Source organism: Panulirus ornatus, chromosome 17 (assembly GCF_036320965.1).
Source record: "Panulirus ornatus isolate Po-2019 chromosome 17, ASM3632096v1, whole genome shotgun sequence".
NCBI classification, from domain to species: domain Eukaryota; kingdom Metazoa; phylum Arthropoda; class Malacostraca; order Decapoda; family Palinuridae; genus Panulirus; species Panulirus ornatus.
The window spans coordinates 39,504,090-39,522,662 of NC_092240.1; the positions used below are offsets into that span (position 1 = coordinate 39,504,090).

The 18,573-nt window shown below is 39.0% G+C and overlaps 1 protein-coding gene across 3 annotated transcripts in view; it reads left to right on the plus strand.

Annotated features, from left to right (window-relative positions):
* The window catches only part of LOC139754690 (uncharacterized), a 38,107-nt gene extending 28,625 nt beyond the window's left edge, over positions 1-9,482 (plus strand). The window contains exons 2-4 of one of the 3 annotated variants that reach the window (XR_011713926.1): positions 1,567-2,487; positions 2,696-2,772; positions 8,429-9,482. Coding sequence is in view for 2 of the 3 variants with exons in the window: in XM_071672252.1 (XP_071528353.1) it covers positions 2,047-2,149; positions 2,696-2,772; positions 8,429-9,376 (1,128 nt within the window). In the remaining variant the exon portion in view is untranslated. The remainder of the gene's footprint in view (positions 1-1,566; positions 2,488-2,695; positions 2,773-8,428) is intronic. The other 2 variants (XM_071672252.1, XM_071672253.1) reach the window with 2 other exon arrangements.
* The last annotated feature ends 9,091 nt before the right edge of the window (positions 9,483-18,573 follow it).

Genomic DNA, 18,573 nt, shown 5'->3' on the forward strand with positions numbered 1-18,573 from the left:
TTGATAATAGAAGATTTAATGATGTTTCTTGCGATACTGTAGTTAGATTTAATAACTGAGATGTTATTACTCCAGCCAATACAATTATCATGTTTTTTAACGTGATTATACAAGGCATTTGATTCTTCTCCTGTTCTTAATACTACATTTTTGATGCTTAACTCTAACAGAAAGATCCTTACCAGTCTGCTTAACATAAAACTTATCAATTTTTACATGGCACTTTATAGATGCATCCAGGAGAATTTTTGGTGAGTTTCTGATTAAAATTTTCATTATGGTATTATTGTTGTTGAAGGCAACATTTACAGCAACATGGGAAGTGGGTATAAAGTAAAATTATTATCAAAAGGGAGAACTAAAAGATTCTTGGTGTCAATGGGAGGTTTGAGCTCAATTCTATAAAATGATTTCTTTGCTAGCTTAAGGGATTTATCAATGAAAGATCTAGGGTACTTTAACTTATATCCAATAGAATATATCTTCTCAAACTCCTCATCAATAAACTCCGGACTGTAAATACGTAATGCCCTAAGGAACATAGATTTAAATATATATGTATGTATATATATATATGATCACACTAGTTTGTGATGAAAGTTATGAAAGTAAAAACGCACTTCAGTAGGAGTTCATATAACTTTATTTAACATGTAATTTTTCTGTATAAGTTGCACGACATGTTTCGAGGAGACAATCCACCTCATCAGGTGCCAGTACTTAACACAGTTATTTAGATCCCAACATCACACCTGTGTACCGCCGTCTAGCACCAACCACTACAGACCAACCACTGTCTGCTTTGTCCGACAGTAACCGTTAAAAGGGAGAGTGATTAAGGGGAAGGGGTGAGGGGTGTCAGGTGACGTGGGATGACGTGGCTAGCTGGGTGTGTCTTGAAAAACTTTGTTTATGTTCGTGTCTTGTCAGTTCTCTCATAATGATTTGGTTAATGATAGAATGGGCTTTAAAGTTGCCTGCGTGAGAGGCGTGCAAGGAATGAAATGAGTTGGAACGATGTGGTAGCGCAAGGAAACAGACGAAAGAATGGCCCAACCCACCCACACACACATGTATATACATACACACCCACACACGCACGGATTGAGATTGTGTATGGATGATTTAATAGGCTTTATGTATTTTTGTTACCCTCAGAGTAATGAGAATTATTGCCAGTGTCATGCGTATTTAACATTAGATAAGTTTGCCAGGTACAAAGTAAAGAGTTTTATGCAATCTTAAATTTGGTCTACTTAATACCTTAATACACTGTATAGACTAGAATAAAGTTAGCTTTGAGAATGATTGCCTGATAGTATGTTTTTCTAATTACATAGAATTAATTAATCATTTATGATAAGAATTACTACTTTGCTTCGTCAGCTGCAACAAAGGTGGTCAAGTATTTACCAATATTATAAAGACTCCATAAGATTATTTAGCTGGTAATATTTAATTTAGACACTGACTGCTTCACATAACCCACTTTAATTTTATCATATAGTTTCCTTACACGATATTTCATGCTAGATACACATCCTTATAATTTTCTTATTCTTTCAGAGTCGAGACAATTTCCCACTGTAAGAAAGGGAAGCCAAGGGTTAGAGAAGAGTACGGGACAAAAGGCACCCCACCCAGCCAGGGATAAGAGAAGACAATTGACCAACAGACACCCCACCCAGCCAGGGGTCAGAGAAAAGGACTGACCAATAGACATCCTTCGAAAGCCAATGACTCCAAGCATAGATACTGTAGCCAGAGGTAGCTAGTGTGTGTGTGTGTGAGAGAGAGACAGCTTCAGGCAACAGCCTTTCCATCACCGGCTCTCTGACTGGCACCGCTGATGTGTTTGTCACTGGTACTGGCTACCTATCTGGCACATGAACTCTTGGTGCCGTCATCTTGTCTGGCAATGGCTATCTGACATTGCAATTGACACTTCGACATTCTAGCGCTCTGGTTTAACACCTGAGCACTACATTGCCTCAATACGTGTTTGGCTCCGCTGGCACTTGGGACATTGGCGTACTTGGTGTCGTTATGGAGGGCATGTGCAACCTGGAGTGTTGGTGTCACGTTCCGACTCGAGGACGAAGTAAACCCCCGTGTTACTTGTGTGTCGTCCAGGTCTGCTCTCAGTCCTGTAAGTGTCACTTGCTTTCGGTGTCAACTTCTGTAGGAGTCAGCTTCTGTAAGTGTCAACTCTTAATGTCAATCTTATACGGGTAGATCATGGTTGCGTTCTGGGTTTGTGTGGGTGTATCTAGCTTCTGCCAAAGGAAATTTTCATTTCATTTGTTTTCTTCGTCTTCGAAGTGTAGAGAAAATGAGGTTATGATGAAGATGAGGGTGTAGTGGAGGTGGCTTGTGACCAGAATTGTAAGGCTCAGGAAAATAACCAAATGTGTCGAGAATACAATAATGAGGATGTCACGAAGATGACCTTTGACAAGACCCTTTTAAATCAGGGTTAGATTAAAGGTTAGTGATTAGTCTACATGTGAAAATGAGTATATGACATCATATGTCACATATACAACACTGGATGGTGATTATGACTGGCATGCGAATGAACTATTCTGGACTTCGAAAGAATACTCATGACAAGAATATATAGATATGTTAGACCATTGTCAATTTTAGACCAATAAAGGAATTTCTTTTAGTTACTCGAAATCTTTATTTCCAGATAAGTCGACCACTGCTCCCTCAGCACCAGCTTTGTCCCTTGAGTCAAAACTGGAAGCATCTGCTCCTCCCCTACAGGTACTGTCTATTAGAGAACCTCGGTATCCAACAGATGGACGGCTGAGTGTTTAGTGGAAAGACAACACACTAATGTGACCCCCTTCAAGTCATTAATGACCTAGTTCAAAGTTTGTTGACACAAGCTACGGCCTTCTTCACTAAAGTGCTAGATAACTGTGACCTAGTGTATAATGACTGCTAAATAACTGTGACCTAGTGTATAATAACTGTAAGATGACTGTGACCTAGTGTATAGTGTCTGCTAGATAACTGTGACCTAGTGTATAATAACTGCTAAATAACTGTGACCTAGTGTATAATAACTGTAAGGTGAGTGTGACCTAGTGTATAGTGTCTGCTAGATAACTGTGACCTAGTGTATAATGACTGCTAGATAACTGTGACCTAGTGTATAATGACTGCTAAATAACTGTGACCTAGTGTATAATGACTGCTGAATAACTGTGACCTAGTGTATAATGATTGCGAAATAACTGTTACCTAGTGTACAATGACTGCTAAATTACTGGGACCTAGTGTAAAATAACTGCGAGATGACTGTGATCTAGTGTATAATGACTGCTAGATAATGTGATCTTGTGTATAATGACAGCTAGGTAACTGTTACCCAGCGTATAATGACTTCTAGATGACTCTGACCTATGTATGATGACTGCTACATAACTTTGACGTAGTTTATATTGACTGCTAGATAACTGTGACCTAGTGTATCATGACTGCTAGATAATGTGATCTTGTGTATAAAGACTGCTAGATAAATGTGACCTAATGTATAATGACTGATAGATTACTGTGACCTAATGTATAATGACTGTTAGATGACAGTGACCTAGTGCATAATGACTGCTACAAAACTGTGACCGAGTTTATAATGACTGCTAATTAATGTGACCTAGTGTATAATGACTGCTAGCTAACTGTGACCTATTGTATAATGACTGCTAGATAACTGTGACCTGTGTATAATGACTGCTAGATAACTCAGACCTAATGTATAATAACCGCGAGATGACTGTGACCTAGTGCATAACAAATGCTAGATAACTGTGACCTAGTGTATAATGACTGCTAGATAATGTGATCTAATGTATAATGATTGCCGCATAACTGTGATCTTGTTTATAATGACTACTAGATAATGTGACCTAGTGTACAATGACTGCTAGATAACTGTGACCAAATGTATAATGACTGTTAGATAACTGTTATCTTGTGTATAATTATTGCTAGATATCATTCACCTAATGTATAAGGATTGCTAGATGACTGCAACCTAGTGTATAATGACTGCTAGATGACTGTGATCTAGAGTATAATGACTGGTGGATGACTATGACCTGCTATATAACGATTGCTAGGTAATTGTGACCTAGTGAATAATGACTGCTAGATGACTGTGAACTCTTGTATAATGATTGCTAAATGACTGTGACCTTGGTGAATAATGACTGCTAGATGACTGTGAACTCTTGTATAACGACTGCTAGATGACTGTGACCTATTGTATAATGACTCAAATAATTGTGACCCAGCGTATAGTGATTGCTAGATAACTGCGACCTAATGTATAATGACTGCTAAATGATTGTGGCTTAGTGTATAATGACTGCTAGATGACTGTAACCTAGTGTATAATGACTGCTAGATAACAGTGACCTGGTGTATAATGACTGATACATGACTGTGACCTAGTGTTTGATGATTGCCAGATAACTGTGACGTAGTGTATAATAACTGCTATATAACTGTGACCTAGTGGATAATGAGTGCTAAATAACTGACCTAGTGTATAATGACTGCTAGATGACTGTGGCTTAGTGTATAATGACTGCTAGATGACTGTGGCCTAGTGTATAATGACTGCTAGAGGACTGTGACCTAGTGTATAATGACTGATATATGACTGTGAACTAGTGTATGATGTATGCTAGATAACTGTGGCCTAGTGTATAATAACTGCTGTATGACTGTGACCTAGTGTATAGTGACTGCTATATAATTTGAACTAATGTATAATGACTGTTATATGACTGTGACCTTTTTATAATGAGTGTTATATGATTGTGACCTGTGTATAATGACTGCTAGATACCTGACCTAGTGTATAATGACCTAGGTCAGTCATACACTGTGACCTAGTGTATAATGACGGCTAGAGGACTGTAACCTAGTGTATAATGACTGCTAGATGACATGACCTAGTGTATAATGACGGCTATATGGATGTGAACTAGTGTATGATGTATGCTAGATAACTGTGACCCAGTGTATAATGACTGCTATCTAACTGTGACCGAGTTTATAATGACTGCTAAATAATGTGACCTAGTGTGTAATGACTGCTAGCTAACTGTGACCTGTTGTATAATGACTGCTAGATACCTGTAACCTGTGTATTATGACTGCTAGATAACTGACCTAGTGTATAATGACTGTTAGATGACTGTGACCTGTAAGGACTGCTAGATAACTGTGACCTAGTAAGTAATGAGTGATAGATGACTGTGACATAGTGTATGATAATTGCTAGATAACTATGACCAAGTGTATAATGATTACTAGATAACTATTACCTAGTGTATAATGACTCCTAGATAACTGTGATCTAATGTATAATGATTACGTAACTGTTACCTAGTGTATAATGACTGCTAGATGACTGTGACCTAGTGTATAATGACTGCTAGAGGACTGTGATCTCGTGTATAATGACTGCTAGATAACTGTGACCTAGTGTATAATGACTGCTAGATAACGGACTTAGTGTATAATGACTGCTATATGACTGTGAGTAGTGTATAATGTCTGCTAGATAAGTGTGACCTAGTGTATAATGACTGCTTTACGACCGTGACCTAATGTATAATGACTGCTCTACGACCGTGACCTGGTGTATAATGACTGCTAGATAATGTGACCTACTGTATAATGACTTATATGACTGTGACTTAGTGTATATCGACTATTAGATGATTGTGACCTATTGTATGATGACTGCTAGATAACACGTACTTAGTGTATGATGACTGCTAGGTGACTGTGACCTAGTGTATAAGGACAGCTGGATAAATGTGACTTAGTATATAATGACTGCTTGATAACTGTGACCTAATGTATGATGAATGCTAGATAACTATGACCTATTGCATAATGACTACTAGATAACTGTGACCTAGTGTATGATGACTGCTAGATAACTGTGATCTAATGTATATGATTGCTACGTAACTGTTACCTAGTTTATAATGACCGCTAGATGACTGTGAACTAATGTAAGATGACTGCTAGATAACTGTGATATAATGTATGACGATTGCTACGTAACTTTGATTGTGACCTATTATATGATGGCTGCTAAATAACTGACCTAGTGTATAATCACTACTAGATGACTGTGACTTACTGTGTAAGGACTGCTAGATATCTGTGACCTATTGTATAATGACTGCTGGATGACTGTGACCTAGTAGATAATGACTGTTTGATCACGAGACCTAGTTTATAATCACTACAAGATAATGTGACCTACTGTATAATGAGTGCTAGGTATCTGTGACCTAGTTTATAACGATTGCTAGACAGTGTGACCTATTGTATAATGACTGCTAGATGCCTGTGACCTAGTGTATGATGACTGATAGATAACTGTGACCTAGCGTATAATGACTGCTAGATAACGGTGACCTAGTGTATAGTGACTGTTAGAACTGTGACTTAATATATAATGACTGCTAGATAACTGTGACCTAGTATATAATGGCTGCTAGATAATGTAACCTAGTGCATAATGACTACTAGATAATGTGACCTAGTGCATTATGACTGCTAGATAATGTGACCTAGTGTAATTTGAGTGTTAGTTAGCTATTATCTATTCATTTTTATGTATTATACTTAATCGCCGTCTCCTGCTTCCGTGAGTTAGCGCAAGGAAACAGATGAGGAATGGCCCAACCCACCCACATATACATACATATACATTTCAACGTATACATACATTTACATACACAGACATATATATATATATATATATATATACATGTACATATTCATACTTGCTGCCTTTATTCATTTCCATCGCCACCCCGCCACACATGAAATAGCATCCCCCCTCTCCTCCCGCGAATTAGCGTCAGGAAAAGACAAAAAAGGCCACATTCGTTCACACTCAGTCTCTAGCTGTCATGTATAATGCACCTAAACCACAGCTCCCTTTCCACATCCAGGCCCCACAGACCTTTCAATCTTTTCCCTCAGACGCTTCACATGCCCTGGTTCAATCCATTGACTGCACGGCAACCCCGTTATACCACATCGTTCCAATTCAGTCTATTCCTTGCACGCCTTTCACCCTCCTGTCTGTTCAAACCCCGATCGCTCAAAATGTTTTTCATTCCTTCCTTCCACCTCTGACACATATATCCACTTTGTCAATCCTTCCTCACTCATTCTCTCCGTGTGTCCAAACCATCTCAACACATCCTCTTCTACTCTCTCAACAGCACTCTTTTTATTACCACGCATCTCTCTTACCCATTCATCACTTACCCATTCATCACTTACCCGATCAAACCACCTCACACCACATATTGTCCTCAAACATACAATTTCCAACACATCCACCCTTCTCCGTATAACCCTATCCATAGCTCATGCCTCGCAACCATATAACATTGTTGGAACCACTATTCCTTCAAAAATACCCATTTTTGCTCTCCGAGATAACGTTCTCGCCTTCCACACATTCTTCAACGCTCCCAGAACCTTCGCCCCTTCCCCCACCATGTGACTTACTTCCGCTGCCATGGTCCATCCGCTGCTAAATCTACTCCCAGATTTCTAAAACACTTCACTTCCTCCAGTTTTTCTCCATTCAAACTTGCCTCCCTATTAACTTGTCCCTCAACCCTACTGAATCTAATAACCTTGCTCTTATTCACATTTACTGTAATCTAATACATGATACTGTTAGATAACTGTGACCTGGTATATAATGGTTGCTAGATGATGTGACCTAGTATATAATGACTGCCAGATAATGTGACCTAGTGTATAATGAATGTTCGATAATGTAACGTAATGTATAATGGCTGCTAGATGATGTGACCTAATAGATAATAACTGGAGATAATGTGGCCTAGTGTTTAATGATTGCTAGATATTGTGTCCTTGTGGATGATGACTGCTAGATGACTGTGACCTAGTATTTTATGACTGCTAGATAATATGGCCTAGATAATGGGACCTAGTGTATAATTGTAATGTTTCATGAAGCTTATTAAGTTGGTATTTTTTCAAATCTAGGAATGAGTGTCTCATTTAAAGAGTTAGGGTGGTAAAGAGTTCCACTGGATGACTGTATCTCATGAATCTTTTCATATTGTAATCATGTATTTGAGTGGATCAAGTTGCTACAGATGTGCAACTCATATAGGGCTTAATCTGGCATAGCTGGGGGTTCCCGGATAACAAAGGATAGAGATACCCGAAATCTTAAGGGTAGACCTGTGCAGCTTGCTTCACAGATAGAAGAAAATGCTTTTCTTGGTTATGGCTCATTTTGTCAGTCTAAGAAATGTAGAGCATCTATACCTTTATTGAATGGACGCTTAAAATGGAATAGTTGATTATCTGTTATTTCCCATCCTGACAGGAATTGGTAGCAGGAGCCAGTGTCGGGAACCTCCCACAGTATGGCGAATGTTCTCGCTGGAGACCTTCAGTAGCGTTCGAGGGTGTGGCGGACACACAATCAACAAACACACAACATACGGAGACCTCGAGACAGAACACGCAGCTATCCCCCTTACAACTCAGACTAGAGGATGACGAAGGTGCTGTAGGTGGAGTGCTTGGCGATTTAGGTCTTGAAATTTCGCAAGATTTCGATAATGGTAGTCATACAGCAGATGACCCAGAGACCAGGGAGGAAGGGTGCCTGTTAGATAAAGTCCCGAGTGAGAGCCCAAAGACCTCGGGAAGAGGAACCCCCTCAGGAATACAGAGCGAGGAATCCCATAATCTGTATCAAAACGAGGATTATGCTGCCAAAGGTTCGGGGATTAGTCGATCAGATGACAAAGACAACAAACATGAAACATGGGATTTATCCGCACAAATAAGGAGCCTAGTTTTGGGAGTTGACGATGGTCCATATCACGACGACTCTGATACACACCAGGTTAGTGTGCCCCAGAAATCGGGTTTCGAGACTCGCATCTTGGAGGGAGAGGAAGCGCCACCGTCCTTCTGGGATATCCACAGACCTGGAGACCTAAGACCAGATAGGCATGTGACGTCTCGTGTGGGTCCCTCAAGGTCACACTTGCCCCGCGATAAGAACAAGCACTTACGGCCCTCTCAACCGTTCTTTAAGTTTAACTCGGTAATGAGGGAGAAGGAATATCAGAAGATCAACAGAATCATTCGGAGAGAGACATCGTCGGAGGCCGCTCGCCGATACATCCAGAGAGCAGAAAATCTCCCCAGGCGTCGACTGAGGCATAGCGGTCGACACGGCACATTCGCAACTCCTCCCCACACGGCTGGACCAGCGGACCTCCCTGACACACCCCATCCAAGGGAAGACGGCGAGACTTAACAGGCCGAACAGATAGCTGTGGAATAGAGTGAAGATTTCTACATTTAAGTTTATGCACAGATACATTATGTAGAGAAGAAATATATATATTGATTCTTGATAAATACTGTTCGTTATGTTTATCCACTGTCGTCTAAGATATACATTTTATAGTAATAGAAATAACTGGTACGCAGTTTGGTGTGGTAGCAGCTCTTGAACGATTTACAGCAAGAAACACTTCAGACTACAACATACAAGCAAGGATAAACAATGTAAATGATTAAAGAAAATGTTCTTCCCTCAAAGTCTCACTGCATTGTGACTTTTTGTTTACCCCTTTTATTACTATGCAAAATAATTTCCTGCACAAAAGTCTTCAAAGCAAAACACCTCGTCCACCTTTTTTTCAAGTCATACTGCTCCTCCCCCAGTCTGATGTTCTATGCAAGACAACCTCAACAATAACCACTGTCCCCACATACCAAGTTCACTCCACAGATTTATACATTTCTATTTTGAGTATTCACTTTTATTTTCCTTGCTCTTATATATGGGTATTGTGAGTTCACTCAGCCAATCCCATACACACCTCATCATGATCCATACAAACGTTGAAGAGCCTGACTTGCCAGTCAACAAAGCTGTCACCCCCTTTATTTGAGAAACTCCACCGCCATCCCATCCACCAACGCCGCTTTGCCACACTTCTTATGTAAGGCTTTCAGAGCCAGCCTTCTCATCAAACCATTCACCAGGACTCTATGAATCCAGGTGCCATCTCGTCGAAAGCCCTTCAGAATATTAATTCCATCTCTTTTTCACCTCATCTTTACCAGTTACCACTTTCCCATCTGCTTCCGTCACTGTCGCTTGTTCTCTTGTTCTCCTCACACTACTCATCTCCTTCCAAAACATTTTCTCGTCCTCCAAAAAGTTCATCGATACTCCCTCACCACTTCTCTCACTTGGTCTCTTTTTTCAGTTCCATGGCCTTTCTTTTAATCCCCTGTAACGCTGTGACGTACCTTGGAGGGTAGCCTTCCTTGGATGGTCGCACTGTAACGTGTCTTAGAATGTTTCGTTGTGACTTACCTTCTTCCCATTTTCGAAGTTCTTTCTTGCGATTATCGTCCGCATATCTTTTTTTTCTCTTTCATTAATAATTGACCCTCCTCATTCCAGCACTCACGACCAGTTCCCTTGCGCCTACCCCCACCATCCGCATATTACACACTTCACCCGCTCGAGTAAGCAATGCCTCTTTAAATTCCTACTCATTCCCTGTCCTTACTCCCTATCTAATTCACTATCACGTAATATCAACCACTCTTCACTCAATTTCTCACGGTTTCTGTACAAACAGTTCTCTTTTGCAAGCAAACTCTTTTTCACCACTTTTTGATACACATGACATTTCTTTCCGTAAAGTAACCAAGAACTTTGACACTCCTCCACCAAGAAATGACATCCCACCTGTTGTCCCACACTGAACGTTCACATTCAGTAATCTCTCCTTTGCACGAAGGTCACGTAGCGCATAACCCAATGATGTTGGTTGCACTCCATCCACACCCACCCACGTACACATACATTGATAATCCTTACCACCGTTCATATTTTTTTTTTAGCAAAGAACTCAGGAAATTATTCCCCATTCTTAATTACACTGGGTTACCCATGTTTCTCAATTACACCTCCCATTTTCCAATTACCAGGGTACCGAACCCATTCCAGATGTGAAACTCTTCACTTCTCTCGCTGATGGGTACTTAAGCATAAGCAATCTCTCATAGACTTCCTTCATTTTAATCCATATCATTTTAAACTCCCTTACGCTCTTGCACGCCGTCCCACAGATGCTCTCAATTAGTGGGGCCCCAAGTATTCTCAAACCATTTTACCACCCTCTCTTTAGCTTCGTGCTACCCAGAGCCAGAACTTCCAGGTTCCTCTCAACAAACAGTAGCTATTTTTCCTTTATTCTCATATCTTTATTTGAGCCAAACACGTAGAGATCCCCGCTCTGACTCGTCGAAGATAAATTTCCTCCTGGTGTCTTCTTATCTTTAAGGGTTATAACAAACGCGGGGGAGGAGAGAGAGAGAGAGAGAGAGAGAGAGAGAGAGAGAGAGAGAGAGAGAGAGAGAGAGAGAGAGAGAGAGAGAGAGAGAGAGAGAGAGACAGAGAGAGAGAGATCATATAGACCCCAAGGTCCAAGCGAGGGGGTCAAGCCTGAACTGTACCGAATTAAAAAAAAAAAAAGCAGCCCCATATAAACAGTAGAAGAAAAAGACAGCAAAGCAAAGGCTCGCTCTCTCTCTCTCTCCCCACCCTCCACTCCCTCCGGCAACACGCTAAACCGAAAATGTGTAGAAGAAAATTCCTTACCTGAGGGAAATAGTTATTGGAAAGTCATAAGGCAGAATAAACATGAATGTGTCATGCATTCCAACACCAAAGACATGAATCCCTTCATTTGTTTGCAATAAAGACAATAGTAAGGATAAACCTGAGCTCCAGCCTCTCGGCTTACTATGCCTATATTATTCTTGATTTTAAAGAATGATACAGATATTCTTACTCTCATAGCAGGTGACATGGGTTAATGTTGGTGTGGCTACCGCAGCTTGGGTGAGCAGAAATTACTGGTTGAGAGGTTAAAATGATATACCCCTGTGACAAGTGATGATTAAGCCTCATTTTGAAGATATTTAGACTATTGCTTAACAACATTTTCTGGAAGTTTATTCCATGCATTAACAATGTCGTTGGTACAAAGATATTTCGTGCAGTCCAGATTAACTGGTGACCTCTAAGTTTTTGTATATTTTCTTTCGTCAGTAATGCTGGCGCCACTATATATAAATGTTCAATATCAACGTTATTTGATCCTTTAAGTATCTTGAAACATTCTATGAATTTGCCTCAAAAGCGCTTCTTCTTTAGGTAAGACACGTTTGATTGTCGAGTCTCACCACATATCATTTGTTACACAAGGAAGGAATCAATTTAAGAATATCTTTGCTTAAGTTGGAGGCCCAAAACTGCACTGCATATTAGAGATGTGGTGTAACTAGACTTAGATATAGTGGTAATATCACATCCTCGCTTTTTCACGTAAAGTTTCTGTTTATCAATCCTAACATCCTTTTCACTTTCTTAGCAGCTTCATTACAATGCTGGGAGAATTTGGAATTGTTGGAGAGAGTAGCCCCTAGATCCCTCACACTGGGGATGTCCTTTATCTTGTGACCCGTCAGTTCATGATAAAAAGAGTTGTTCAGCTTGTTACTTCTGATATTTATTGACGTTACATGGCAATTGCCATTTACTAGACAATTCAGGATCTTATCTAGATCCTCTTGTAATTTTTACCGATCTTCTTCAGTTAATATGACACTGCCAATCTTTGTGTTATATGCAATTTTGGACGCTAAGTTATTGAGGCCTACGTAAATATCGTTAATATAAACGATGAAAAGTATAGGCCCAAGTATGGATCCCTGGGGGACCCCACCAGTAACGGGTGAGAGAGAGTTACATAGATACACAGATCACACAGACTCATTGTCCAAGTAAGGTGGTCTGGCCTTCACACTACTTGGAGAAAAGAAATGAAAATGCTGTCTGTTTAAAAGCAGTCGAAGAAAAAAATAGCAAAGTAAAAGCTATTTCTCCACCCTCCGCTCCCTCCGGCAACAAACCGGACGGAAAAAACGCTCAAAATAAATTTCTAGCAGGATTAGTAAGCCTGAAGAAATTTTGTAGGATACTCATGAGGAAGAATAAAATGAATATGTCATGGATTCCATCGCCAGCGACATGCATCACTGCACTTTATGTTCCAAAGGTTTTCAAAAAAGTGAAACGATAAACTTGGGTTCAAGCTCCTCGAGTTACCATGTCTATATTATCATTGATGTTGAAAAATGCTACAAAAACTCTTTCTTGCTTTTTCAGTGCAGACAACGTGGGTTAATCAATGCCGGGGGAGAGAGATTGGTTGCTGAGAAGCTAGCATAATATAACACTACGTTATGATAATTGATTGAGTTATTCAATACCGGAGAGCGAAATTTTGAAGACAATAAGAATACTGCTCTGAACAACGTGTTCTGGGAGCTTATTCCACGCGTCAGTTCTGTCTTATGTAAAGAAATATTTCGTACAGGCCAGATTAACTCGGTGACCCTCTAAGTTCTATTCCATTTTTTTCTCGTTGGTAATGCTGGCGCTACTGTAAAGAGCTTTTCAGTATTGACGCTGGTGAATCTTTTAAGTATTTCAAAACATTCCATTAATTTGCCTGGTAGATGCCTCTTACCCAGAAGGGACAAGTTCAATTCTCACATTTTGTCCTCGTATGGTTTATTATGCATGGATGCAATCAATTTAGTTGTTCTTCACTTCACTGCTTCCAATTTAAGAATATCCTTGCTTAAGTGGGGGTCCAGAACTGCACTGCATTTTCGAGGTGGGGGTCTAACTAGACTTATGTCTAGTGGCAATATCACATCCTTGCTTTTATATGAACATCTTTTTTGGCAAAAGTTCTAACATCCTATTTGCTGTCATCGCAGCTTTCAAAAACAACTTCATTTCTTTATTGAAATGGGAATTAACTGCTTCTAGGGGATTTTTACTGAGTTTAGAGTATGTTATGTCATCATTTAAAAGATCATTCAATCTAGATAAATAGTTACTTTTGTCTAAAATCACAGCAGTGTTAGCCTTATCTGCTTTAGTAATATGTATATCTTTGTCTTTAGTAATGGATTATACAAATTAGATAACTTTATTGTTGATAGAATTTGTAAAATGATAAGTTTGTGAACGCTCGTCGTCTGTCTTGGCCAATCGCATGTTTACCAAATGGCGCCCAAGCTTCGTTTCTTCGATGTATATCAACTGACTTATATTTCTCTCTTGTGTCTCCACTGATGATGTGATTATCACACGAAAGTGCACTTCGGAACTTATCGTGTTTCATTTTCCCCGTGGACTCATAGGAATATATATATATATATATATATATATATATATATATATATATATATATATATATATATATATATATATATATATATATATATATATATATAAGGGTAAAGGGGAAGAGTGGTTTGGGAATGTCTTGGGAGTAAAGTCAGGGGTTAGTGAGAGGACAAGAGCAAGGGAAGGAGTAGCACTACTCCTGAATCAGGAGTTGTGGGAGTATGTGACAGAGTGTAAGAAAGTAAATTCTATATTGATATGGGTAAAACTGAAAGTTGATGGAGAGAGATGGGAGATTATTGGTGCATATGCACCTGGGCATGAGAAGAAAGATCATGAGAGGCAAGTGTTTTGGGAGCAGCTGAATGAGTGTGTTAGTGGTTTTGATGCACAAGACCGGGTTATAGTGATGGGTGATTTGAATGCAAAGGTGAGTAATGTGGCAGTTGAGGGAATGATTGGTATACATGGAGTGTTCAGTGTTGTAAATGGAAATGGTGAAGAGCTTGTAGATTTATGTGCTGGAAAAGGACAGGGGATTAGAAATACCTATTTTAAAACGAGAGATATACATAAGTATACATATGTAAGTAGGATAGATGGCCAGAGAGTGTTATTGTATTACGTGGTAATTGATAGTCGCGCGAAAGGGACTTTTGGATGTTAATGTGCTGAGAGGTGCAACTGGAGGGATGTCTGATCATTATCATGTGGAGGTGAAGGTGAAGATTTGTAGAGGTTTTCAGAAAGGAAAAGAGAATGTTGGGGTGAACCTTGGAAAGGAGACTTGTGTGAGGAAGTTCCAGGAGAGACTGAGTATAGAATGGGAAAAGGTGAGAACAAAGGAGGTAAGGGGATTGGGGGAGGAATGGGATGTATTTAGGGAAGGAGGGATGGCTTGCGCAAAAGATGCTTGTGGCATGAGAAGCGTGGGAGGTGGGTTGATTAGAAAGGGTAGTGAGTGGTGGGATGAAGAAGTAAAATTATAAGTGAAAGGGAAGAGAAAGGCATTTGGACGATCTTTGCAGGGAAATAATGCAAATGAGTCGGAGATGTATAAAAGAAAGAGGCAGGAGGTCAAGAGAAAGGTGCAAGAGGTGAAAAAGAAGGGAAATGAGAGTTGAGGTGAGGGAGTAACATTAAATTTTAGGGAGAATAAAAAGATTTTTTGGAAGGAGGTAAATAAAGTGCGTAAGACAAGGGAACAAATGGGAACATCAGTGAAGGGAGCTAATGTTGAGGTGATAACAAGTAGTGGTGATGTGAGAAGGAGATGGAGTGAGTATTTTGAAGGTTTGTTGAATGTGTTTGATGATGGAGTGGCAAATATAGGGTGTTTTGGTCGAGGTGGTGTGCAGAGTGAGAGGGTTAGGGAAAATGATTTGGTAAACAGATAAGAGGTAGTAAAAGCTTTGCGAAAGATGAAAGCTGGCAATGCAGCGGGTTTGAATGGTATTGCAGAGGAATTTATTAAAAAATGGGGTGACTGTATTGTTGACTGGTTGGTAAGGTTATTTAATGTATGTATGATTCATGTTGAGGTGCCTGAGGATTGGCGGAATGCTTGCATAGTTCCATTGTACAAAGGGAAAGGGGACAAAGGTGAGTGTTCAAATTACAGAGGTATAAGTTTGTTGAGTATTCCTGGTAAATTATGTGGGACGGTACTGATCGAGAGGGTGAATGCATGTACAGAGAAGTAGATTGGGGAAGAGCAGTGTGGTTTCAGAAGTGGTAGAGGATGTGTGGATCAGGTGTTTGCTTTGAAGAATGTATGTGAGAAATACTTAGAAAAGCAAATGGATCTGTATGTAGCATTTATGGATCTGTAAAAGGCATATGATAGAGTTGATAGAGATGCTCTGTGGAAGGTATTAAGAATATATGGTGTGGTAGGCAAGTTGTTAGAAGCAGTGAAAAGTTTTTATCGAGGATGTCAGGCATGTGTATGTGTAGGAAGAGAGGAAAGTGATTGGTTCTCAGTGAATGTAGGTTTGCGGCTGGGGTGTGTGATGTCTCCATGGTTGTTTAATTTGTTTATGGATGGGGTTGTTAGGGAGGTGAATGCAAGAGTTTTGGAAAGAGGGGCAAGTATGCAGTCTGTTGTGGATGAGAGAGCTTGGGAAGTGAGTCAGTTGTTATTCGCTGATGATACAGCGCTGGTGGCTGATTCATGTGTGAAACTGCAGAAGCTGGTGACTGAGTTTGGTAAAGTGTGTGAAAGAAGAAAGTTAGAGTAAATGTGAATAAGAGCAAGGTTATTAGGTACAGTAGGGTTGAGGGTCAAGTCAATTGGGAGGTAAGTTTGAATGAAGAAAAATTGGAAGAAGTGAAGTGCTTTAGATATCTGGGAGTGGATTTGGCAGCGGATGGAACCATGGAATCGGAAGTGAATCATAGGGTGGGGGAGGGGGCGAAAATTCTGTAAGCGTTGAAGAATGTGTGGAAGTCGAGAACATTATCTCGGAAAGCAAAATTGGGTATGTTTGAAGGAATAGTGGTTCCAACAATGTTGTATGGTTGCGAGGCGTGGGCTATGGATAGAGTTGTGCGGAGGAGGGTGCATGTGCTGGAAATGAGATGTTTGAGGACAATATGTGGTGTGAGGTGGTTTGATAGAGTAAGTAATAATAGGGTAAGAGAGATGTGTGGTAATTAAAATATATATATATATATATATATATATATATATATATATATATATATATATATATATATATATATATATATATATTCCTATGAGTCCACGGAGAAAATGAAACACGAAAAGTTCCCAAGTGCAGTTTCGTGTAATAATCACATCATCAGGGGAGACACAAGAGAGAACTATAACAGTTAGGTGATATACATCGAAGAGACGAAGCTAGGACGCCATTTGGTAAACATGTGATTGTCCAAAACATACAACGAGCGTTCATAAACTTATCATTTTACAAATCTTATCAACAATAAAGTTATCTAATTTTTACAGACCATCACTAATATTAAGATTATAATTCTTCGTGTATCAAAAATAGAAGATTCAATGATATTTCTTTTGGTAATAGAGTTAGAGTTAACAACTGAGATGGCGTTACTCCAGTCAATACAATGATCATAGTTTTTAACATGATTAAACAAGGCATTTGATTCTTGTCCCGTTCTTATACTATATTTATGTTGCTTAAGTTTAACATAAAGATCCTTACCAGTCTGACCAACATAAAATTTATCACAGTTTCCACAAGGAACTTTATAGATGCAACCAAGAGAATTTTCTGGTGAATTCCTGATTAAGATATTCTTTGTAGTATTTTTGTTGCTGAAGGCAACATTTACATTAAAGGATTTAAGCAACATGGGAAGCAAAGTGAAATTATTATTAAAAGGGAGAACTAAAAGATTCTTGGTGTCAGTGGGAGGTTTGCGCTCAACTCTATAAAATGATTTCTTTGCTAACTTAAGGGATTTATCATTGAAAGATCTAGGGTACTTTAACTTAGATCCAATAGAATATATCTTCTCAAACTCATCATCAATAAACTCTGGACTGCAAATACGTAATGCCCTTAGGAACATAGATTGAAATGATGATAATTTAACTCTGTCATGTTGAGATGAGTAATAATGGATATATGAGCATACATTGGTTGGTTTTCTGTATATGCTAAACTTAAACTTGTTTCCTTGTCTATGAATCATGCAATCTAGAAATGGTAACACCATTATTTCCATTTTCTACAGTAAATTTGATGGAAGGTACTAAATTGTTAAGTAAGGGGAGAAATATTTGTAAATTTTCATTTGTTGGCAAAACACAAAGAGCATCATCTACATACCTAAACCAAATTGCATTAGAAGGTAAGATATCCTTTAGTAATTTTGTTTCAAAAAATTCCATATAAAGATTACTTAGTACAAGTGAAAGAGGGTTACCTATTGCCATACCAAATTTTTGCGCATAATAATCTCCATTAAATTGAAATACACAGTCTTTTATACACAATTTTATCAGTTCAATGAAATTAGACTTTGAAACAGGTAAATGAATATCATCCAAGACATCAAATAAATATTCTAAAAGGTCATCAACTGGAACTTTAGTGAAAAGTGAGGAAACATCAAAGCTAACTAGTTTGAAATCAAAATTAATATTGATATTGTTTAGCTTGTTGACTAAATCTATATTGTTCATGATATTAGAATTTGATGCCTTACCCACTAAAGGGCTTAATAAGGAA